Source organism: Geotrypetes seraphini, chromosome 1, assembly GCF_902459505.1.
Source record: "Geotrypetes seraphini chromosome 1, aGeoSer1.1, whole genome shotgun sequence".
NCBI lineage: Eukaryota > Metazoa > Chordata > Amphibia > Gymnophiona > Dermophiidae > Geotrypetes > Geotrypetes seraphini.
The window spans coordinates 218,937,973-218,963,989 of record NC_047084.1 but is presented as its reverse complement, the minus strand read 5'-3'; the positions used below and the strand labels follow the sequence as shown (position 1 = coordinate 218,963,989).

The 26,017-nt window shown below is 43.6% G+C and overlaps 1 protein-coding gene across 6 annotated transcripts in view; it reads right to left on the bottom strand.

Moving 5' to 3' along the window:
- YIPF7 (Yip1 domain family member 7) overlaps positions 1-26,017 on the bottom strand; it is a 52,129-nt gene that overhangs the window by 14,538 nt on the left and 11,574 nt on the right. For 2 of the 6 annotated variants that reach the window (XM_033924606.1, XM_033926221.1), the window contains exons 2-5: positions 16,682-16,774; positions 9,719-9,858; positions 6,953-7,098; positions 1,322-1,503 (exon numbers count right to left, since the gene is read on the bottom strand). In XM_033924606.1, the coding sequence (XP_033780497.1) occupies positions 1,322-1,503; positions 6,953-7,098; positions 9,719-9,858; positions 16,682-16,773 (560 nt within the window). In that variant the 5' untranslated portion in view covers position 16,774. Of the gene's footprint in view, positions 1-1,321; positions 1,504-6,952; positions 7,099-8,034; positions 8,215-9,718; positions 9,859-16,681; positions 16,778-26,017 lie in introns of those variants that run through there. The other 4 variants (XM_033923738.1, XM_033925432.1, XM_033927067.1 and 1 more) reach the window with 3 other exon arrangements.

Here is a 26,017-nt window from a genome sequence, read left to right as displayed (position 1 = left end):
CCGCCCGCTTAGAGGGAACACTGCAGTGGCAACCACAAGGGCCAGAAGCAAGGGACTCTACTCCAGCTTCCAGTAACCATCACTAGGGATCAAGATAAGCATGAGGGGATCTACCTGACCTGAGGGGCTGGTGCGTTATGGGGAGCAGGAGGAATGGCTGTGGGGAGGGAGAGAAGGGAATAAATTGGAGGTTCAGGGGGAGAGGCTCACATTGAGGCAGGGGAGAGGCAGTTGATAGTAAAAAAAAAAAAAAAAAAGAGCCTGTAGTGGCTGAGAGATGACATGATTGAACAGTACCAATAAAGAACTCATGTTTAGCAGAGCAAAGAGCTTGGTAATATTCTATGTTACAGATTTTGAATAGTGAGGGGGTAGGGGATTTCCAGGGAGAGGGAGGTTTATGTAGGGTGACCAGGTTACTCATTCCAGAAGGGAGCCTTTTTGGCTAGTCCTGGATTTCTGCCAACCAGAATTATGGGACCTGCAGCACTGATTTCAATGGACAGAATCATGGGCTACAAATGCTACACTACTTTGGGATGCCATTTTTAAATCAGGATTCCATTCTGGCCAAAAAGGTCTCCATTCTGGCATGGATAACCTGGTCATTTTAAGTTTGTGGCTGCAGTTTGGGGAGAAGGAGATGCATCAGGAGCTTTGGGGGAGAAGGAGATGCATCAGGAGCTTGGGAGAGGCTCACGTTTTATTTTTTAAAAAGTGGGTCCTGGCCGAATATTCAGCTAGGGCCTGCATAAGCTAAGCAGGTGAATTTAGGACAGCTTTTGAGCAATCCTAAATTCACCCACTTAGCTTATGCAGGCCTAGGCTGAAAATCACTAACACCTGCATAAGTCCCAGATTTTCCCCAACACTGTCCCTTGGCCCACCATTGACAGGCCCTCCTGGGCTGGTCAGAGGTGTTATTCAGCAGCACTGCCTGGCTTAGAGTTGCTGAACAATGGCGGTTGGGCAGCAACAAGCGATTTAAGCAGGCCAGAGTCTCTCTAGCCCAATTGAATTGCTCTGAATATAGAAGTTAATCTTAGCTGAGGAGCAGGTTGAAATTGAGGACCACAAATTCTACTATGTTCTTTCAAGCCGCTCACAGTTACAGTTTCAAGGCTGGTTAAAATTAGAGACACAGTAAATCTGAAAGGCAACTAGCACTGACAGTGATACAAGTTTCATACATGTAGACTCAATGGGAAAATCAATGAGCTTGAAGATTTATGCGCACTGATACCATTTTCTGAAACAAGCACTTAAATTAGATCATATCATCTATATAGTAGAAAAATAAAAATGAGCCACTAATACTTACTCTAGTGAAAAAAATACTGCACAGCTGGACAAAATGACCATAGGTAATAGGCAGTAACCCAGCACACTTGCAACACATCCATAGGAGATATGAGTTATACTCATCAGGTTCAGTAAAGCATGTATTCCCAGGCATCCAAAAGTACTCATGCCATACAAATAGCCAAAGTGAACTTTGCCTGCCTGTGCAAGAATAAACAAAAACAGTCTTAAAGACAATGAGGAAAAACCACATTGAGAAAAATGTAATTAATAAAGCAATTTTAAAATAGATGCATAAAAGCTTAGGTGGCAATTCTTTAAAGAGGTGTTTACAGTAGATGTAGGCACCCAAATGCAGCTTGGGGAGTGCCTATTCTGTAATGGTAGATTCCAGCATAGAATATGAGCATAAACCAGAATTGGTGTACCTAAATGTCTATGGCAAGCATAAATGGATATATCTAAGTACACCAAAAATGAGCACAACTTATAGAATGCTGTAAGTGGGAGACATGCCTCTGTCCTGCCCATGTCCCTTGTAATTGCATACTATCCCACTTAAGTATGCTTTTATAAAATAGCACTTAGGTGTGCTTACTTACATAAATGATGCTTTGTGTTGCATTTACATGTGCAAAGCATGCATAACAGCAGGTATGCAGTTACAGAACTGCCTTTCACTTGTCACAAAGGTTTCTCATAGCCTAAGCTAATTGCTTATAAAACTGAACTAACATCCTGACCATTAGTTTTGTTTAAAAAAACCGAAACCACCATATTTGCAAATCTGCATAAAGACTTCCCTTTTACGAAGCCACATTAGGCTTTTTTATCGCTGGCCGTGGTGGTATTAGCTCCGACACTCATAGGAATTCGATGAGCGTCGGAGCTAATGCTGCCTTGGCTGGTGATAAAAAAAAAAGTCTAACAAGGCTTCATAAAAGGGGGGGGGGATTAGTTAAATAATTTAAAAAAAACCTCATTCCATTCCTTTTTTTTTTTCTACGAATATCATCTTCATAACCTGCTTTTGAAGATTAACTGCAGCTTGAATACTGTGTGCAGTTCTGGTTGCTGTATCTCAAAAATGATATAGCGGAATTAGAAAAGGTACAGAGAAGGACGATGAAAAGTTTGTAATGACTTCCCTATGAGGAGTGGCTAAAGCAGCAAGGGCTCTTCAGCTTGGAGAAGAGATGGATCAGGGGTGATATGATAGAGGTCTATAAAATACTGAGTGGAGTGGAAAGGGTACATGTGAATCACTTGTTCACTCTTTCCAAAAATACGGTACTAGGACTAGGGAACATGTGATGAAGCTACTAAGTAGTAGATTTAAAACAAACCAGAACAAAATATTTGTTCACACAACAAGTAATTAAATGCTAGAATTTTTGCTGGAGAATGTGGTGAAATCAGTTAGCTTAGCGGGGTTTAAACAAAGGCTTCGATAATTCCCTAAAAGAAAAGTCCATAGGCCATTATTGAGATGGCTTGGGGAAATCCACTGCTTATTGCTGCAATAAGCAGCATAAACTCTGTTTTCTTATTTGGGATCTAGAAAGGCACTTGGGACCTGGATTGGCCACTTTGGAAACAGGATACTGAGCTTGATGGACCTTTGGTCTATCACAGTATGACAATTCTTATATTCTTATTGAAATCTTTAAGTTTGTTCCTATATATTTAATGACAAAGATCACTAATCATTTTCGTAGCTGTCCTTTGGACTGACTCCATCCTTTTTATATATTTTTGAAGGTATGGTCTCCAGAATTGTACACAGTATTCTAAATGAGATATCACCAGAGACTTTTAATGAGGCATTCCTAAGAAGAGAAATGGCCAGCAGGAAGAAGGATAATCCAGGTCCCAAGTCATTTCTCTTCTTATGCAATTAATCAAGCATCCTTCTAGCTTATTTTTCCTACCTGTTTGCTCACCTTAAGATCATCACCTCCAAGCCCCACTCCTCTTTTGTGCACAGAAGTACTTCACCCCCCTAAACCAGTGGTCTCAACATACAGCCCCACTTGATATAGTGCAACTGCAAACAATCCCTTAAGTGTGTTACTCAAGTATCTCATTTATGGAATTTGCTAATGTTGACAATCTAAAATAAAATTAGTTTTTTAAATATATCTTTGAAGTGTTGTATTATCATATTAATATCAATTTCTAATGTTTAATACCCAGTCAAGGTAGTTTACAAAATTAGTAGCATGTGTAAGCTTGAAATCTTTTAGTGGCCCTCAGAGCTTTCTCATATTCTGCGGCCCTTTACATGACAAAGGTTGGAGACCACTGCCCTAAACTGTACCACTCACTCAGGTTTTTATAGCCGAAATGCATGGCCCTGCAGTTTTTTGCATTAAATCTTAGCTGTCAAATTATGGACTAGTCTTCAATCTTTGCTGGGTACCTCCTCATGTTATCCACACCATCAAGTGTGTCCAGGTACAGAGAAATCTCATCCAGCCAAATGGAGGAAAGTTACTAACTAACATGCTGGTTCTTTAAGGTATTGAAGTGGATCATTGAGATCAGGAGACAATAGGCTGCTCAGGATTTTTTAGGGGTCAGAGTGAAAGGAACCCTCCACCCCCAAGGGAAAAGAGGAGAAAACCAATGGGTCCTTTTATTAAGGTGCACTAACCGATTTAGCGCCTGCTAAAGATTAGTATGTACCAAATGCTAAGGGGCTCATAATCGAAACAGAAAAACATCTAAAAACCGGCCTAAATTGGCACGTGGGTGATCAGTGAGACAAGTCGTCCAAGTGCCGATAATCGAACCGGGTTTTAGACATATTTAAAACAACCTAGGCCTTCACAGTGCTGCTGAACGACCAGAGCTATAAGTGGCGTTTCAGGAGGAGTGTCGAGGGCGGGATTTGGGAGGGACGTGGGCTGTCCTAGACTTAGTCGTACTGCATGTATAACCGAAAGTTTTACAACACTACCAAGACGGAACTTGTACGTTGTGACTTAGGCCATCTAAAACCACGTCTAAGTCCACAGAAGGTATCCAAAGTGACCAGATAAGCACTGCAGACACAAAGTACAGACCCCACACACAGTGCCCCAGTGATCACTGACACCCCCCCCCCCCCATTAAAAATCGTAATAACAACTTTACATATCTGCCTTGCAGAACATCAGCACCTGGCAGCCTGGAATAGGAAAGCCTAGTAGAGCTGCACAGAGGTGGCTTAAGTCATCTTGGGGGTGGGTTAGTGAACCATGGAGAGGAGGACCCAGGCCTATAAGACACTCTAATCACTGCATTCATGGTGAAAAATGTGCACACCCCCAAAAAAAAAACATAACTCTTTTGTACTGCCATATAAGTGGCTCTTGCAGCCATAAGGGCTATTGGGGTGGTAGATAGGTGGGTCTAGTAGATTCTGGGGGTGTTTTGGGGGGCTCACCATGACCTATAAGGGAGCTGTAGTGATATGTTTATGTGGGACCCTTTTTGTGAAGTTCACAGCAGTGCCCTGTAAGGTACCCCACTACTTTGGTGCCATGACTGGGTGTCCAGTCCATCACTTTTCTGGCCCCTCTCGCGTCCAAAAGGTCTTTTTCTAGGTTTTTGTGACTTGGACAAATTTTTGGATGAAAATGGGATATAAAGATGGATGACTTAGCGGTCTGGGTGATCAGACGGCTGGAAGTACAGTTGGACGATTTTCGAAAAAAAAAAAAAAAAAAAAATATGTTGGATGTATTTTTCGAAAATGGACCTTTTCCCATGTCTGACTTTGGGCGACTTGCGACTTAGGCCCAAAATGGACTTAGATGTTTCTTTTGATTATGCCCCTCCACAGCGCCCATAGAATATAATGGATGCCTTGGAGGGGCATAATAAAAAACATGTCTAAGTCCCCTTTTGGACCTAAGGCCCTAAACTCTGAAAGTAGCAGCAGGGAAAATGTCCATTCTCAAAAAAAACATCCAAAATGAGGGCCTATGAGGGCTTTTTGAGAATGGTCTTCTTCTACATTCAGCAGTTTAAATGCCCAGACCACCACTACGTCTAAACTTACAACACATTATCAACCAAAAAATAGCCTAAGTCCCATACACCCAAAAACAAGGCCTTTTAGGCGAAGAAGGGGCCAATCCTTTGCCTAAAAGATGGATAATGTAACCTGCGTCTGTCAAAAACAACACCAGTCACAGAATCCACCCCCACCCCCCCACCTCGCAACAATCACGGCAGGAGAGATGGCTCATCTCCCCTGCCGCGATCCCCCCATCCCCAAACTGCCACAACCCGCAGCAGGAGAGATACCCAATCTCTCCTGCCGCAATCCACCCCCCAACCCCAAACCAATACTGACAGGAGGGAGCCCAACCCCTCCTTCCGAGGTGCAAGCCCCGCAACCCCCCACCCCCCATACAATACGGGCAGGAGGAATCCCAGGCCCTCCTGCCTACGGCGACCTCCCCACCCCCCTTACAATACAGGCAGGAGGGATTCCAGGCCCTCCTGCCCACGACACCCCCACCCCCACAACCGCCCCCCCAAACCACCGATCAGCCCCCCTCGAACCCCCCACCTCTGACACCATCCCTCACCTCCGACACCCCCCCTCTCCACTTATGGTTAGTTGACTGGGCAGATGGGTCCCAAGCCCGTCCGCCCGGCCGGCCCGCCATCCTCCGAATGGGCCTAGTTACCTTAGGCCCCTCCTGTGGGCGAGGCCTTAGTCAAACAGACGCCATGGCTGAGGCTGCCCCCCATGAAATTATCCCAATAAAAGACTGCACTCAGTTGTTCCCTTACTGAGTGTGCCTGGCAATTCCCTTACTAAGTGTGCCTGGTAGTGGTCCCCTACCCACATATTGAGTGCTCTGGAAAAGGGGCTTATGCCAGCACAAGAACTCCTGAGCTAATATGATGGAGAGTTTTTTCAATAGAATACTAGAAACAAAAAAATTAATTATAATAGAGATTTGTGATTGCTGTGTTAGCTCATTCGTATATGAGGAAGTATGAGTTAAATCTGCAGTAAATGGTACCTTTTAATTGGACTAATTTTAATATATCTGTGTTATGCTTTCAAGAGTTATCCTTTCTTCATCAGGTCAATAAAAAAACAACACAATCATACTAAATTTAGGGGTCCTTTTATTAAGGCGCGCTAACCGATTTAGCACATGCTACAGATTAGCACGCGCTAAATGCTAAGGTGCCCATAGAATATAATGGATGCCTTAGCATTTAGTGTGCCTTAATAAAAGGACCCCTTAAATAGTACAGACTAATAAATATATAATAAAAAAAAATAAATAGTACAGACTTGGATGAATCACAAAGGTATTGCTAGTCCAATAAAAAGGCATCTACAACTTCTTAGCTGACCCTTATTCCCACATTAATTATAAGAAGACACTTAAGTTTGACACACCCAAATAAGAAAAGTTCAGCTCCCACTCAATATAGTATGCACTGTTCGTTATGATTAATATAATCCATCCTAATACAGTCTGCTTCACTTTCTACCTAATGTACTGTAAGTGAGCTGTGCATAGATCTATATTTTTTTTTTTCTTTCAGCTTGGCGAGTTACCAAACTGTAACAACATTTCCAGGAAAGCCTCAGTCATGAAGCTGAACTCTTATGCCATATGCAATCCAATACCAGTAACAGTGTTGCTCCCAGGGCCAAGCAGAAAATCATGGGTCCAGTCAGGTCAGTCTCGTTCATAATCCTGCCATCTGCTGGTTTCAATGGATTTAGAACTGTCAAAGTCTTTTGCCAGATGTGATCAAAACTGATTCCCAACTCTGTAATAGAAACATTACTATAACAGCAGAAAAAACAAACAAGATATTGATAATGTTGTACTTAAGGTCACCACTCTGCTGCCCGAGACCGGGACTCCACAGCACTACTAGTGGCTAAACATTGAAAGAACACCAGCGTGTGACCCAGCCTGGAGTCACCCTGCAGGAATGGACTGACACCAAAAACAGGGTCCAAAATCAAACCCACACCTACTGAGGTCAAATGAAGATATATCACTTTTACTGTCAATGAATAAAGTCAGAAATGGCATACAAAAACAATAAGCATTGGTTTTTGTTCAAAACAAAACATAAAGCCAAAAACCCAAATAGTTAAAGAAAAAATAAAGTTCAGTTTTCTTCTTTTCCAACCAAGCAAGAAAATTCTGTTCATGAGCACTGGCTCTCCACAGAGCCCCTAGCTACTGTGCTCCAAGCCTGCCCTCAAGCAGGGTAAATTTTTAAATTTTTAATTTAAATTTTAAATTTAACATTTGTTTTTATCTGATAAATTGTGTATTGCTGATAAATTGTTCAAACTGTTTGTAAATCTGCGTGTCAACGCAGATACTACTGTAACTGATGTAAACCGCCTAGAACTCTCCGGGTATGGCGGTATATAAGAATAAAATTATTATTATTATTATTATTAAACTATTAACAAAGTGCTCTGTTCAGTTCTTAGCACTGCTTATAGTTCTTCCATAGAAGCCTCCAGCAGATTTAGGTAGCACTGCTGGGTGAATTAGGAGTGTCCCAGGTTTGTCTTGCAATAACAGCTTTAAAAAAAAAAATCCCCTCCCAGGATGTTAACAAACCTCACCCAAAATGAGTACTCCCAGCTTCAAATATTTAAACCCAAAAATAACGCAGAGCTCAGCAGAGAAAGTCCAAACCCAACAACAACCCAACAGAGCAGAAAATGATTACTAGCACCTGGCAGTAATCCCAACCTGCATAGGCTCAGGATCCTCAATGAACTCCTCAGGCAAGCTCCCTTGTAAATCCATAGGTGCTTCTTCATCGCTAGAATGCGGTTCCCAAGTGTCTCCAGCCTCAATTACTTCCATGGGTGTACTTGTATCACCTCTGTCTGGACCGGAGGGGTTCCTGAGAGAGGAACCTGATCCTTCTCCCCAGCTTGCCTCCTCCTTGTCTCAGCTGGCTGTCTTTTCTAGCAAAGACCGCACCCTGCTCTAGCTAAGTCTGCAGGTATTACCACAGCCCTTGGGCTCCCCCCGGTGGCAACCTAGATAGCTTCAATGTGAAGAGCACCTAAGCCCACCGGCTCCCCCTAGTGGAAAACCATGGCAGTAACATGACCAAGGCAGAACGGAACCTACTTGGTCACATACCCTCACCCTTAAAGATATGCTTATCCCAATAAGCATAAATAACAGGCCTACACCCAAAATATTAACGGTGCCTCCTGTTCCTGAACCTCCTTTCTTCAGGGCGGGGATTAGGACAAAGATTTTCAAAATCCTTGGGCCAATGTAGGACTGCAGGATCAGGGGCCCTACCATTGTCCACTTCAGAGTGGGGCTCACCCTCTTCCAACTCTTCTACCCTGTTAGAGATTACAGTCATAACTTGCTGTATCTCCTCAAGGCTTTCCTGCAGTTGGTCCTTTAGGCTTTTGACATTACTCCCTATCCCTTTTACTGAGTCCTGATTTGACCCTATCTGTCGGGCCTGTTCCAATTGAGCTTTGTTAATCTGACTTTGTTTTGCTAAACTATCCGGCTCAACTCCCTCCGCGGACCAGTGTTCCTGTGTTGTCTGTATTTTTTTAAATTGATGTAACACTTCTTTTTGACTCCAGTTCCTCCAGTTTTATTTTTTGGCATTGTTTACATGTACATTCCTTTCCTGGTTATGCAAAATGATTCTAATAAATCTTTAAAAAATCATACTTGACATCATAATAGAAAGCATTTAAAAAATATAGGGAGAAATGTGATATATAACCATAAAATGTATTGTTCTGCTGTCATCTAGTGGTCATAAAGTACATGATTTTTACACTATAAAAATGAATTAAATCCTGGATTTACTGAGAATTTGTAGGGCTGTATTTTCAAACACAAATATGTACCCTTGTTTGGAAATGAAAATAACAGAGTTGTACATTTTCCCACACTGGCACTCCAGTTTTGCTTGTTGTTGCTGGGGGTGTTTCCCCCCCAAATTATGCCTTTATTTCAATTTTGTTTGTATATTAACTTGCAACATGTATAATGTCTTGTTCAAAATGACAGGTGTTTTGGAAATACAAATGTTTTCTTCTTGGTCTCTTCTACACACACTCCAAGATTTACAGATGTGCCACATCTTCACCAGATGTGGGATGGAAAGAAATCTAACCTTCTTACATCATTCATCCCATAGAACCAACTCATATTATCTTTCCTCTCTACACCAGCCTGGGCTGCTAAAATTTATCTATTCATTTATTTTATTTTTTAATAATCTATAGCACTCCTATAACAATACAGTATGGTGGGATATTTATCCTCCCTCCCCCCAAAAAAAAATAAAACAAAAATAATAAAACACACATATGAAAAGTAACAGCTGATGTTAATAAAAATTGTGTTATACTTTAAGTGAGTTTTACCTTCTAGTAGAGGGAGTTCTTCGTCAAATCTATCAAGGTGGTCAAGTTGGCTGCTTGCTGGTTGACCTGTGTATTCTGTAGATGTCATCATTTCCGGAGGTACAAATTCAGGAATGTGTGACAAATTGCTTTTCCAGTCTCTATAACAATAAATGTTACAATGTTGTTACCTAAATAAGCATTGGCTGACTGGTAGCATCTTATCTAGCATACTGTAAAGACACGGAAAAAGAAGAGGAAGTCTCACTGGATCAGCTATACTTTCAGAAGAACTATAGATAACATCAATAATAATAAAACCCTAAGCGTGCATGCGCACGCCTACCTCCGTGATCCGTAGCTCCATGGCCCCGCATGCTGTGACAGGAATCTGGCTAGACCAGTGGTTTCAAACTCAAACCCTTTGCAGGGCCACATTTTGGATTTGAAGGTACTTGGAGGGCCTCAGAAAAAATAGTTAATGTCTTATTAAAGAAATGACAATTTTGCATGAGGTAAAACTCTTTATAGTTTATAAATCTTTCCAAGTCTTGATAATAATATTGTAATTTATAGCTAAAGAGACATGAACAAGGGCCTCAAAATAGTACGTGGCGGGCCGCATGTGGCCCCCGGGCCGCGAGTTTGAGACCACTGGGCTAGACCTACGAGGACCAAGGAGAAAGTCCCTGAAAGCCCCAGTAAAATCTCCCCAACCAGGTTTAGTAAACATCCTGATCAGGGTGAAAATCCTGTGTGCAACTTGAGGAAGGAGTCTGCCCCTTTAAGAGTGCCCAGAGCACAGGCTAAGAGTGTAAAGACAGGGCCCTTTAAGAATTTGGCTAACCCTGCTAGGAGGGGGCATGGCTTGTTGCCGAGGCTCCCATTTACTGAGCTTTCCTCATCAGATAGAGAGGAGAGACTGTTGGGACAAGAAGCTGGGAAGGAAGCCAGTCCTTCCAGCTGAACCATGGCCAACACAAGAAAGTTTCACTGAAGATTGGGAAATGGAGGAACCAGAAGTCCAGCCTGAGGACCAAGACATGGAATGCCAGGTGGACTATGACCTGCCTAACTGTGAGGAACACTTAATGGAGTGTGAGTAGGCTGTTAAGCTCAGAAGTTTTCCTTGTTGTTTTGAACTTTTGAGTTTATATTTTGGAGCAGCTTGTGCGCTGCTCTGACTTGTGCTGGGAGTTGAAGTCAAACCGGAGCCTGTCTCTTTGGGAGGGCGGCAACACCTGTGGTGTGCGGGCTCCTCTCCTCCCAACCTGTTGGGGATTCGGCTCTACCCAACAGGGGCACAGTCAGAGCCAGAGAGAACATTTTACAAGAAAGTGGTGCTTTGTGCATAGACTGTTTTGTTAAGCCATGAGTATGGCCAGAAGGCTAAATTAAGGATTTTTGTGTTAATAGACTGGACTACCTCTGAAAGCACGGGTTGTGCTGGAGCAGGACTTATTTGCTTCCTTAAGAGGAGTGAATGAAATTCTTGAGAAGTTGGTCTTTTCACTCATGCCAAATTCTGACATGGTGTTTGAAGTTTTATGTTTCATTAAAGTGTTTTGTTTTGACCAACCAAGACCTTTCAGTGTGCAATGCTTGGGAGACACTGGAAACTGTGTTCCACTACCTTGTTTTAAACTTCGGGACTGGGATTCAACAAAGCAACTAGGCCTAGCCAGGATCCTGTCCCACAATACGCAGTAGAAGGAGCCTGTGGCGTTTTATGTGCGGCGGTTTTCTGGCTCCTTCTACTGCGCATGCGTAGGCACGGAGTTTGAAGTGGCAAACACCATGGCGGCGACTCCATAGAGGAAGCCACTGAGCAGAGAATCCACCGAGCAGGGAGGAACCGCCAACTAGGGAAGCATCAGCGCAGTGGCAGCTGTCCTGACCCGCCAGCCCCCAGTCCTTACCCAAAGCAGCAGTGGCAGCGCTGTAAACAGGCTGTTCGCAGCAAGCCCTTCAAGACCTTTCCTCTGCTGCATCACTTTGGATGTGGTACAAGAAAGGCCCTGTCAGGGCTAGCTGCGAACAGCCTTTTTACAGCGCTGCCACTGCTGCTTTGGGTAAGTCAGGATTGCTGCCGCTGCTACTGATATTTGGGTGGGGAAGGAAAAAGATGCCTGATTAGGAGTTGGGGCCTGGGCTGGTGAGAAGAAAGACTTGGGATAGCCACTGGAAAGTGGAAGCCATAGCTGGATTGAGGAAAGGGCAAGGGATCCCTTTGCTGGCACAGCTGGAAGGCGGCTTCAGTGAGGGTCTGGGCAGGGAGAGAGAGAGAAAGACAGACATCTATTCTAGCACCCATTAATGTAATGGGTTTAAACATCAGGCGGCAATCCAGCACCAAGGGTGAGCGAACGGGGTTCGGAGGGGAGACGAGACGCGTTTGCCTGTTGTTTAGCTGGGCAGGTGTGTGCGGGCAGATGGCCACAGCTGGATTGAGGAAAGGGCAAGGGATCCCTTAGCTGGCACAGCTGGAAAGTGGCTTCAGTGAGGGTCTGGGCAGGGAGAGAGACAAAGAAAGACAGCGGGAGAAAGAGAAAAAGAAAAAAAAGAAAGATAAATGGGGCAGGGAGAGATACAGAAAAAAAGAAAGACAGACAGACATCTACTCTAGCACCCGTTAATGTAACGGGCTTAAACACTAATATTAACATATTTGATGATGGCAGGAAAATTCTTGTATGGTCCATCCAGACTGATCAACATGATAAACTCATAAGGTATGATGTGATACTGCATATGCATACTTAATTTGACCTTACCATCCTCAGAGTATAGACTCTAGAAAGCTACCCGGCACTGGCCCATCTGCTCGACCACAATCGGGGCACAGACCATAGAAGTCTGCCTAGCACTGGCTTTGCTTCTCAATTACTAGTGTTGCCATCTAATCACTGCTAAGCATGTTTGGCTCCATGCCTTCCATACAGAATTCCTTTATGTTTATTCGATACATTTTTGAATTCTGCTACCGTTTTCATCTCCCATAGGAGGGCATTCTAGGCATCTACTACCCTCTCCATGTACTATAGAAACATAGAAACATGATGGCAGATAGAGGCCAAATGGCCCATCCAGTCTGCCCATCTGCAGCATCCACTATCTCCTTCTCTCCCTAAGAGATCCCGTGTATCTGTTCCATGCTTTCTTGAATTCAGACACAGTCTTTGTCTTCATCACCTCTACTGGGAGACTATTCCATGCATCTACCACCCTTTCAGTAAAAAAATATTTATTTAGATTATACCTGAATCTGTCATATCTTAACTTCATCCTATGCCCTCTCACTCTGGAGTTTCCTTTCAATTAAGTGAAACTTGCCTTATGGGTATTTATACATGTCTATCATAACTTCCCCTCTCCCGCTTTTCCTCCAAAGTATTCAGATTGAGATCTTAAGTCTGTCCCTATATGCCTTATGATGTAGACCACTGACTATTTTAATAGCCTTCCTCTGGACTGACTCCATCCTGTTTATATCTTTTTTAAAGTATGGTCTCCAAAATTGTACACAATAATCTAAATGAGGTCTCACCAACGTCTTATACAGTGACATCAATACCTCCTTTTTCCTACTGGCCATACCTGTGCACCCTAGCATAAAAGCTAACCAGGCACAAGACTGAATATCAGCTAGTAAACATCCGGGTGATTGCATTGATATTCAATGCCAGTGTATGGACATGGACTGGCATCAAACATTTGGGTTTCTTGTCATCTGGGGGCTTATTATAATAATTATCAGGCCCTATAAGTTTTAAAAGCTAGTAAAATATACAATAAGTTAGCCAAATAGAAAGGTATTACCTGTAAGTTATTTATTGACCATTGTTTTTATGATTTCAGTATAACAATTCTAGTTTTGCTGAGGAGTATCCATTTTGTACAATCAATGACAAAGGGGTCCTTTTATCAAGCCGCGCTAGCGGGGTTAGCGTGTTGGACATTTCATCACATGCTAACCCCCGCAGCCAGCTAAAAAACTAACGCCTGCTCAATGCAGGTGTTAGCGGCTAGCACGGCAGGCGGTTTAACGTGCGGTAATACACGCGTTAAACCCCTACCGCAGCTTGATAAAAGGACCCCAAAGTATTCAGTGACATTAACTTGTCTCCTACCCCACTGGAGCAGGGACTCTCAATCCAGTCCTCCAGAAACTCCCATCTAGTCAGATTTTCAGGATATCCACAATGAACTTGTGTGAGATGAATTTGCAAGTACTATCTCACAGATACTAGCTTTAGGTATCCTGAGGAGTGTGTTGAGAACCATTGCACTATAGGGAAGGATGAGCTGATATCACTAGAGCAACTGCCACTGGCACAACAAGGATGTCCAGAGAGCATTCAAAGGTTCACATATTCAAGTAAATAAAATTCTCAGATGACACCAAGCTATTTAATGGGGCTAGGACTAAAGAGATCTGCGAAGATTTACAAAGGGACCTGAACAAACTTGGGGAGTGGGCGACGAGATGGTAGATGAAGTTCAATGTAGAGAAATGTAAAGTCATACACATAGGAAACAGAAACCCGAGGTACAGCTACATGATGGGAGGGCTGTTATTGAGTGAGAGTTCCCAAGAAAGGGACTTGGGGGTAATAGTGGACATGACAATGAAGCCGTCGGCATAATGCGCAGCGGCTGCTAAGAAAGCGAATAGAATGCTAGGAATAATCAAGAAGGGTATTACAAGCAGAACGAAAGAAGTTATCCTGCCGCTGTATCGGGCGATGGTGCGCCCGCATCTGGAGTACTGCGTCCAATATTGGTCGCCGTACTTAAAGAAGGATATGGCGATACTCGAGAGGGTTCAGAAGAGAGCGACATGTTTGATAAAAGATATGGAAAACCTTTCATACGCTGATTGGAGAGACTGGGGCTTTTTTCGCTGGAGAACCGGAGACTTAGAGGGGATATGATAGAGACTTACAAGATCACGAAGGGCATAGAGAAAGTTGAGAGGGACAGATTCTTCAAACTTTCGACAACTACAAGAACGAGAGGGCATTCGGAAAAATTGAAAGGGGACAGATTCAGAACCAATGCTAGGAAGTATTTATTCACCCTACGGGTGGTGGACACCTGGAACGTGCTTCCAGAGGGAGTGATAGGACAGAGTATTGGAGTTCAAGAAGGGATTGGACAATTTTCTGAAGGAAAAGGGGATAGAAGGGTATTACCGTATTTTCACGTAGATAACGCGCACCCGTGTAAAACGCGCACACGGGTATAGCGCGCGGAAAACACAAATTTATGTAAAGAAATTTTTATATACCGCGCTCACGGGTATACCGCGCATGCCGCCCCGACTCTCCTCTGGCTGCCCTGACTTTCCATTCGCTGCCCCGACTCTCCGTTCGCTGCCCCGACTCTCCATTCACCTGCCCCGACTTTCCGTTCGCTGCCCCGACTCTCCTCTGGCTGCCCCGACTCTCCTCTGGCTGCCCTGACTTTCCGTTCGCTGCCCCGACTCTCCGTTCGCTGCCCCGACTCTCCTCTGGCTGCCCCGACTCTCCGTTCACCTGCCCCGACTTTCCGTTCGCTGCCCCAACTCTCCTCTGGCTGCCCCGACTCTCCTCTGGCTGCCCTGACTTTCCGTTCGCTGCCCCGACTCTCCTCTGGCTGCCCCGACTCTCCGTTCACCTGCCCCGACTTTCCGTTCACTGCCCCGACTCTCCTCTGGCTGCCCTGACTTTCCGTTTTTGTATGCCATTTCTGACTTTATTCATTGACAGTAAAAGTGATATATCTTCATTTGACCTCAGTAGGTGTGGGTTTGATTTTGGACCCTGTTTTTGGTGTCAGTCCATTCCTGCAGGGTGACTCCAGGCTGGGTCACACGCTGGTGTTCTTTCAATGTTTAGCCACTAGTAGTGCTGTGGAGTCCCGGTCTCGGGCAGCAGAGTGGTGACCTTAAGTACAACATTATCAATATCTTGTTTGTTTTTTCTGCTGTTATAGTAATGTTTCTATTACAGAGTTGGGAATCAGTTTTGATCACATCTGGCAAAAGACTTTGACAGTTCTAAATCCATTGAAACCAGCAGATGGCAGGATTATGAACGAGACTGACCTGACTGGACCCATGATTTTCTGCTTGGCCCTGGGAGCAACACTGTTACTGGTATTGGATTGCATATGGCATAAGAGTTCAGCTTCATGACTGAGGCTTTCCTGGAAATGTTGTTTCCGGATGCCAGTGAGCCCAGCTGTTTCCTCTGCCGGCGGTCCTGCCCCTTCTCTGAGCCCTGCGCTACGCTGCTTCCTCTTCCAGCGGTCCCGCCCTTTCTCTGACGTCAGTGAAAGGGCGGGACCGCCGGAAGAGGAAGCAGCGCAGCAGGGCTCAGAGAAGGGGCAGGACCGCCGGCAGAGGAAACAGCTGGGCTCACTGGCATCCGGAAACAAGGTAGACAGCTTCTCCATGGGGGAGGGGGGGGGACTGTGGGGGTGCGAGCGGTTCTTCGGATGGGAGTGCGAGCGGTCCATCGGGGTGGGAATGCGAGCGGTGGGGGTGCGAGCGGTCCTTCCGGATGATGAATCGGGCGTCGGGCGAAGTGGGAACTATGTAAAAAAAATTTTATATACCGCGCTCACGCGTATACCGCGCAAGGTTATGCACGGTTTGTAAAAACACGTATAACGCGCGCGTTATATGCGTGAAAATACGGTAGATAGAGGGCTACTACACAGGTCCTGGACCTGATGGGCCGCCACGTGAGCGGACTGCTGGGCATGATGGACCTCAGGTCTGACCCAGCAGAGGCATGGCTTATGTTCCTATGTTCTTATAAGAAATCTAAAGCTTTTCTCTAATCAGACAGCTTTATCCTAAATATTTAAAGAAGTATTGCAATTTGAAGAGGTATTCCCTTAAAAGCAGAAAAATTGGTAATACCAATCTTCCTCAGTTTATTTGAGTACCAATTTCTATTTTGTTTCCTTCTCTAAAATAGAAAAATGTACACTTACATATTGCTTTCATCACTGAAACAGTGTTCTTGGTCACCAATATCATATCTTGACTGGTAAAATTCTGACTGAAAATATTCTGAGCTTGACATTCTGCTAAAAGGGTAAAACAAAGAAAAAAAAAATCATAAGGGAAATTCATGAGAAATCAAGGAACTAGTATGACACCATCCTTTTATGCAACAATTTAAATGCTAGAAACAAACAAGGCAATAGTCAGCATTTTTTTATAGAAAGTGTAGTACAGGCACCTATAGCAGAGGCATAGATACATACACACCTAAATTTCACAAGGAGTGGCACCATCCATCCCTACACATCCACCCATGAAACCCCACACAAATACAAACACCAATGTCTAATCACCAACCCAACACACAGTACTCCATCTTTCCCCCACATACTCTTGCACCTGCACTCTTCCATTTCCCTACAGAGACAAGCACACATGCATATTCACCCCAGAATAAACCTCTATCTCCCACCTCCCCCAAATATCTCCATGTCCTATCCCCATTCCACACCCAGCAATGCAAAGTGAACTCCACATGCACCCTCTCACACAAATACAATACGTATCTTACAATCCCCTTATACACACACACACCTCCTTCACACATTCATCTCTTATCCCCTCCACAGATACCCAACTTTCCTCCACAGTCTCCACACTTTACATAGTATGCAAATATATACTCAGCATGGATTTTGAGGTATATTTTCAGAGCATTTAGACTTACAAAGTTCTATAGTAATCTATAGAACTTTGTAAGTCTAAGACCTGGATTCCACTGTATAAACAGTTGGGCACGAGCAGAAATTTTTTTTACACCTCACCTCAACCTTACTGCCTCTCTATGACATTGATATATCACCTTTGCAGGTGACTTCTCTACTCCCTAGACTACCCCACAACCAAGTTTCTTCCTGGTTCTCCTTCCATTGTCATGACTCCTGTACTCCCCCTCCTGCTGATATTAGCCATCCCCAATCTCTCCCCTCTCCACCAAGCCACTAAACCCTTTAACACCATACCACTCACTCTTTAAACCCATTGCCTCCCCTCCCTCTTATCCACTAACCTCTTCTCTGCCCTAAAGATCCAACACTTTCTCCCCCTCATTCAGTTATCCCCCTTCTACCTGTCGACACCTCACCCATGTCACAGCAACAGGTCCCCCCTCTTCTCTCCTACCCTCACCCATAATCTCTTCCTTCGTCTCTTGTTCTCCACTGGGGATATAAACCCCAATTCCGGTCCTCCCAATCAACTCCCACCCTACTCTTACAGCCCACCCTACACTTGTGAGCCAACCCACAATACCACTAACTTTATTTCTATTCCTCTCCTCCCCTCCTCCTTCCTGCCCTTCTCTTGTGCATTATGGAACACCTACTCTCTCCCGAACAAGATTGACTATATCCATGACATATTCATCTCTCAATCTCTCCACCTGCTCGCACTGAGACCTGAATCTGCCAGGATGACTCTACCTCAGCTGCAGCTCTGTGTCATGGAGGCTACCTTTTCTCCCACATGCCTTGCATGGTTGTTCAGGGAGGAGGTGTTGGGCTGCTATTCTCACTCTGTTGCAGATTTCAAACCCTTCTCCCACCACAGTCTCAATGCTGTCCCTCCTTTGAATCCATGCCATCTGCCTGTTCACTCCCCTACTTTTCTGAGTAGTAGTCATTTACCAACCCCCCCAATATGTCCCACTCTTCCTTCCTCACTGACTTTGATTCCTGGCTATCCTTCTTCCTTGACCCCTCATCCCCTTCCCTCATTCTCAGTGACTTCAACATCCATGTTGATGACACCTCCAATTCCTTCACCTCTAGGTTCCTTGCCCTAACATCCTCATTCAATCTCCAGCTGTGCTCCACTACCCTTACACGCCAGAAAGGACACTGCCTGGACCTAATTCTTTCCTTCAACTATTTGACCACCAAATTCTGCAATACCACCCTTCCCCTCTCTATCACCTATTAATGTTCACTATTCATCATCCCACTCCCAGATCCAGCCAATCACCTTTATGTTCATGAACTTTCAGGCTATTGAACCTGGAGCCCTCTCTGCTGCTGTCTCATCCCTGTACTCAACTACCATATCACATAAGACTGTCAACAAAGCATACTCTCCAATAATACCATTCTCTCCTCTGCTCTAGATACCCTTGCTCCTCCAATTTTACGCCCTGTTAGATGCACCAAACCCCAACCCTGGCTGATCCCCCGCATCTGCTACCTGCACTCCTGTGCCTGTTCTGCTGAATGTCTGTGCATGCTGACTTCATACACTTCAAATTCATGCTGACATCACTCAAGTCTGACCTCTTACTGGTCAAACAAGAACACTATACCCACTTAACCACCTCTCTTAGCTCCAACCCTCACAGTCTCTTTTCCATACTAAACTCCCTACTCAAAGCACCCTCACCTCCTATCCTCCCTCCAGTTTCTCCCCAAACTATGGCAGACTTCTTCTACAATAAGAACCTGAAGATTCACCTTGAGCTCTCAACCAGGCTGCTTCCCCCTCCCCTCTCTCCACCTGTCCCTTCTGCTAACTTCCTTCTCCACAATCACTAAGGAGGAAACCGCACATCTCTTATCCTCCAAACCCACAATCTGCTCCTCTGATCCGATTCCCATTCACCTACTCAATGCTATCTCCCCTGCTGTCATCCCTCCTATCTGTCACATCCTCAACCTATCGCTCTCCACTGCAACCGTCCCTGATGCCTCCAAACATGCCGGTGTCACACCCCTCCTCAAAAAAACCCTAACTGGATCCCATGTGCCCCTACAACTATCACCCCATCTCCCTCCTCCCCTTCTTATCCAAGTTACTTGAACGTGCTGTTGCCTGGACTTCCTCTCCTCTCAAGCTATTCTGGATACGCTTCAGTCAGGCTTTTGCCCACTATATTCCACAGAAACTGTCCTTACCAAAGTTTCCATTGACCTGTTCCTGGTCAGATCTAAAGGACTCTACTCTAACCTCATCCTTCTCAATCTATCTGCCGCCTTTGAAACTGTTGATCACTGTTGATCCTTGCTGGGATTTCAAGGTTCTACTGTCTCCTGGCTTTCTTCCTATCTCTCTCATCGCACCTTCAGTATATGCAACAGTGGTTCCTCCTTCACAGCCTTCCTGCTATCAATCGGTGTACCTCAAGGCTCTGTCCTGGGACCACTCCTTTTCTTAATCTACACTTGATCACTTGCAGTGCTGATCTCCTCCCATGGCTTCCAGTGTCACCTCTATGCTGATGACTCTGAGATCTACCTCTTCGCATTAGATATCTCTACTAAGTGAGTGGGGTGTGAGAGACCTGGAGAAGAAAAGAGGGAGAAACTGTCCCTCACAGACTGGAGTCAAATGTAATTTCTAGTATTACTCTGACAATGGTTTCTGACTAACCCTAACTATCTGTGTTAGACCATGCAGCTGAGCTTACTGTATATCTTAAGCACAGACATTAACACCTCTTCGCACCTCTTAGCTGTACCAAGGTCCTTTGTTACCTTTAAACACTGATGTAATTTAGGCATTCTGGGGCAATCTAAGGCTGTCTGCACTGACATCCCCAAGATCAGATATGAATGATATGATCTCCCATAGGCCTTTATAGCTTGAAGGTCCTATGCTTCCAGACAGATTTGCTGGGGCATCAGCCACCCGGTGGTATAAATTAATTCTTGAATAAGAAACCAAAAAATGGAGACATTTGGAGCATTGAGATAAAGCAGTATATGTCTGCATCTCGATGGCCATGAATTTGGACTTGGAGGATGAAATGTACAGTGTCCGCATCTATGAGACAAACATGTTTTTTTCTGTTACATAGATCTTTTTGGACCCCTGTTAGGTTACATAAGTTGGACAGTTCTAAATCTAATAGATGCTGGCACTGTCATCTGGACATAGGGACACAGGATCATCTGTTGTTCTATTGTCCTTTGATATTCAGCTTCTGGAAGTCAATATGGGGACAGATTAACCTCATACTGGAATCAACAACCCCTTTGACGTATGAGGCAATTATATGCGGAACTTTGCTGCATCTCAAGTTCCTATGAATTGTTACAAATGCAAACTTTTCCTTATTATGACAGGGATAGTAATGCAAATAACATGCAATTGGAAAAATTGTGACCGCCTCAATTTTTCATTTTGGTGGGTCAGTTTATGTTTAGGCTATAAATATGAAAAGATGAATGCGGATATGTTGGGGCATAGCAAAGTATTTACATTGGTGTGGGGCCCATTGATATCCTTTGTTAATTCAACATAATTGTCTTTATTTAATTTTCTTTTTATGCATATCCAGGACGGGATGGGAAGGTGTGGGGATATCTTTTTGGTTTATTTCTTGATTGAATTGTTGGAAGGAAGGGGTGGGATATTTTTCTTCTGTATTGTTATTGATGAAATTTAAGTGTGTATGCTGATTATTAATGTTTGTAAAATTCATGGCACTTTGTATTAGTTTTGAAAATTAATAAAGTTAAAAAAAAAAAAGATTGAGATGCTGTGTGTAATTTTCAAGTTGTTCCAATCCTATGTTACTGGAGATTTTATCCTTACTCAAATCTGTTCCAAGTAGGTATTTTAACTTTCTTTAATTTAGAGTCAATTATTGTTACCTTCTCCTGCAGGATAATTATTTTGGTTTCAGCTTGTTGTGCCTTGTTTTGAAATTCTGATGATAAATTAATATCTTTAGAACAGGGTGATAATGAACAATCATCACCTATCAAGACTGCCTAATCTGAATCAAGTGACTACCACCAGTGGATTGAACAGACTCCTGGTTTTCAAAGCAGAATCTTTCTCAACAGAGTCTTTTGAGTTCTCAACCAGCACTGTGACTCCCTCTACACCACTTCCAAGAGCTGCAGTGCCCCTTCCAATTCTGCAGCTTGTGTAATGATAGCCTGGCCCAGCAAGATGACATAATGTCCAGCTTTTGATTCCAGCTCCTGCCAGTTCAACTGATCTCAGAGCCATGGGTAGTTGCTGGTGGCTTGTCACCCAAGTCTCTTGATCAGATCCTTAGCCAATCTTCTTGAGCCGTCTTCTTTAAATATACTCATCCATTCACTGGTCATATCCAAAACTGACTATTGCAACTCCCTTTACAACGGAATACTGCAAGAAGAAATTAGGTATCTACAATTGATTCAGAATGCAGCCATTAAGATTATCACAAATTCAAAAAAATATGATCATGTGACCCCTTTACTTAATTAATTACATTTAAAATGCATAAAACATGGGAACCGGCCTTTATAGATAAAATGCTTATCCCTCACACCCCTTCTAGAGTCCTTAGATCTTTTGCACACCATCTTTTCTTCATCTCATCTCTTAAGATGGTCAGTACTTGATGCACAACTATGTTTCCAGTTACTGCTTCACTTATTTGGAACGCTTTGCCTAATCATATCAGAGAGGAAACACACATGGGTAAATTCAAGGGAGCTTTGAAATGCTTCTCATTTAAAGATGCTTTCGAGCATATGTGATTTGAGGGACTTTGGCTGTTCTACATCCACAGCCTGCACTGCTATACTCACTGCAGTTGTTATTGGAGGGGGGGGGCTGGTTAGAGGAAGAATGTGGGTGGGGCATGGGTGTATCAGGATGCAGGTTAGCAACACTAGTGCCAAACCATCCCATGCATTAGCCCTCCCAAAAGTTACCTTCTAGCTATGCCACTGCCTCAAACTCAGTCTTGCCTTATTCCTCCCCCAAGGATCAGGCTAACTCTGCCCAGAAAAAGGGCTGCATATGTTTCAAGTTCTAGGTAAGGTAGTTTTCTGCAATTCTTTATCTTGGACCTGAGGGCTCACTGGAGTTTCCTACTGATTAATCCTTACTTACCCTCTCCTCCTAAAGTAGATCCTGCTGCCTACTCAATCATGTGAAAGTACATCTTTGTGCAATGCCTCAAGCTCGTAATTTTTTATGTTTTTTTAGCCCTGTATTTTTATTTCCATTGTTTTACCACAAAGCTTTTACCACAAAGCTGTTAGGATGGGAGGACATAAGAGAAGTGGAAAGACAGTGGTCTAAGCTGAAAGGAGCGATAAAAATGGCTACGGACCTTTATGTGAAGAAAATCAATAAAAACAAGAGAAAAAGGAAGCCGATATGGTTCTCCAACCTAGTGGCTGAGAAAATAAAGGCGAAAGAGTTGGCATTCATGAAATATAAAAAAACCCAAGAAGAGGAGAGCAGAAAGGACTACAGGGTGAAACTGAAAGAAGCCAAGAGAGAAATATGTTTGGCGAAGGCACAGGCGGAAGAACAAATGGCTAAAAATGTAAAAAAGGGAGATAAAATTTTTTTCAGATATATTAGTGAAAGGAGGAAGATAAAAAATGGAATTGCTAGGCTAAAAGATGCTGGGAACAAATATGTGGAGAGTGATGAGGAGAAAGCAAATGTGCTAAACAAATACTTCTGTTCTGTGTTCACAGAAGAAAATCCTGGAGAAGGACCGAGATTGTCCGGCAAAGTTACACGAGAAAATGGAGTAGATTCTGCGCCGTTCACGGAGGAGGGTGTTTATGAGCAACTTGAAAAACTGAAGGTGGACAAAGCGATGGGACCAGACGGGATCCATCCCAGGATACTAAGGGAACTCAGAGAGGTTCTGGCGAGTCCTATTAAAGACTTGTTCAACAAATCTCTGGAGACGGGAGTGATTCCTGGGGATTGGAGGAGAGCGGATGTGGTCCCTATTCATAAAAGTGGTCACAGGGATGAAGCAGGAAACTACAGGCCGGTGAGCCTCACTTCAGTTGTTGGAAAAATAATGGAAGTGTTGCTGAAAGAAAGGATAGTGTATTTCCTTGAATCTAATGGGTTACAGGATCCGAGGCAACATGGCTTTACAAAAGGTAAATCGTGCCAAACGAACCTGATTGAATTTTTTGATTGGGTGACCAGAGAGCTGGATCGAGGACATATGCTAGATGTAATTTACTTGGATTTCAGCAAAGCCTTTGATACAGTTCCTCATAGGAGGCTGTTGAACAAACTTGAAGGGCTGAAGTTAGGACCCAAAGTGGTGAACTGGGTCAGAAACTGGCTGTCGGACAGACGCCAGAGGGTGGTGGTTAATGGAAGTCGCTCGAAGGAAGGAAAGGTGACTAGTGGAGTCCCTCAGGTTTCGGTGCTGGGGCCAATCCTGTTCAATATGTATGTAAGTGACGTTGCTGAAGGGTTAGAAGGAAAAGTGTGCCTTTTTGCAGATGATACCAAGATTTGTAACAGAGTAGACACCGAAGAGGGAGTGGAAAATATGAAAAAGGATCTGCAAAAGTTAGAGGAATGGTCTAATGCCTGGCAACTAAAATTCAATGCAAAGAAATGCAGAGTAATGCATTTGGGGATTAATAATAGGAAGGAACCATATATGCTGGGAGGAGAGAAGCTTATATGCACGGACGGGGAGAGGGACCTTGGGGTGATAGTGTCCGAAGATCTAAAGGCGAAAAAACAGTGTGACAAGGCAGTGGCTGCTGCCAGAAGGATTCTGGGCTGTATAAAGAGAGGCGTAGTCAGTAGAAGGAAGAAGGTGTTGATGCCCCTGTACAGGTCATTGGTGAGGCCCCACTTGGAGTATTGTGTTCAGTTTTGGAGACCGTATCTGGCGAAAGACGTGAGAAGACTTGAGGCGGTCCAGAGGAGGGCGACGAAAATGATAGGAGGCTTGCACCAGAAGACGTATGAGGAGAGACTGGAAGCCCTGAATATGTATACCCTAGAGGAAAGGAGAGACAGGGGAGATATGATTCAGACGTTCAAATACTTAAAGGGTATTAACGTAGAACAAAATCTTTTCCAGAGAAAGGAAAATGGTAAAACCAGAGGACATAATTTGAGGTTGAGGGGTGGTAGATTCAGGGGCAATGTTAGGAAATTCTACTTTACGGAGAGGGTGGTGGATGCCTGGAATGCGCTCCCGAGAGAGGTGGTGGAGAGTAAAACTGTGACTGAGTTCAAAGAAGCGTGGGATGAACACAGAAGATTTAGAATCAGAAAATAATATTAAATATTGAACTAGGCCAGTTACTGGGCAGACTTGCACGGTCTGTGTCTGTGTATGGCCGTTTGGTGGAGGATGGGCAGGGGAGGGCTTCAATGGCTGGGAGGGTGTAGATGGGCTGGAGTAAGTCTTAACAGAGATTTCGGCAGTTGGAACCCAAGCACAGTACTGGTTAAAGCTTTGGATTCTTGCCCAGAAATAGCTAAGAAGAAAAAAAAAAAAAAATTTAAATTGAATCAGGTTGGGCAGACTGGATGGACCATTCGGGTCTTTATCTGCCGTCATCTACTATGTTACTATGTTATTACTATGTTACTATGTTACTATGAGACAGGACTCCACTAACATAGTACAGTGCAACAGGATGTGAATTTATTAATAATCCAGAACAAACAAAACAAAAAACTGCAGACTTTGTACACGATGCAGGCAGGCTTTATTAAGACAAATAAATCTTTGATTAAAAACCTTTTACCAGCCTCCTAATGCTATGCATATGAATGTGTTCACAGGGTATTAGCTTGAGTGACACCAGCTCCAAATCAATTTTATAATGTTTTTGATTTCATGGCATGAAAATTAAAATTTAACTAACTCTGTTCACTTCTGTATTTGTGACCACTTCTGTTCGATCACAGAAAGAAATAATGATGGTTAATTAAACCAGAAATTATCTTCCCTTGTAACATAAAATGGCATTTTAAGTTTCCTGTGCTATGGGAACATGCTGAATAGATTTTAATGGCTTGACTTAAATCAGATGGGCTTACTTGTAGTTTATCGATTCTGTTGCTGAAGCTAGCTACATATTCGATTGGTAATTTCTGAATAACATGATTATTGGAGTGCTTCATAGAGAAAATACTATGTTATAAAATAGCATATTTGGAGAAGTTAAATCCTATCCTTGGGAAAAGATTTTAGAATGAGTGGCCATGTTTTTACTGGATCTGTTCAAATTAGCTGCAATAAAGTGCTAGAATGGGAATTGCTACAGTATTAAGTGTTGGTATTACTGTACATATATTAAAACACAAGAATAAAAGAATTGCCATACTGGGACAAACCCAAGGTCCATCAAACCCAGTATTCTGTTCCCAACAGTGGCCAACCCAGGTCACAAGTACTTGGCAAGATCCTAAAGAGTAAAACATTATATATATTGATTTCTATTCTGTCGTAACCTTGCAGTTCTAGGCCAATTATAATAAAAGAGATATTGGTCATTTCCAGCAATGTCACAGCTCAGTACATCTAACAGTATAGA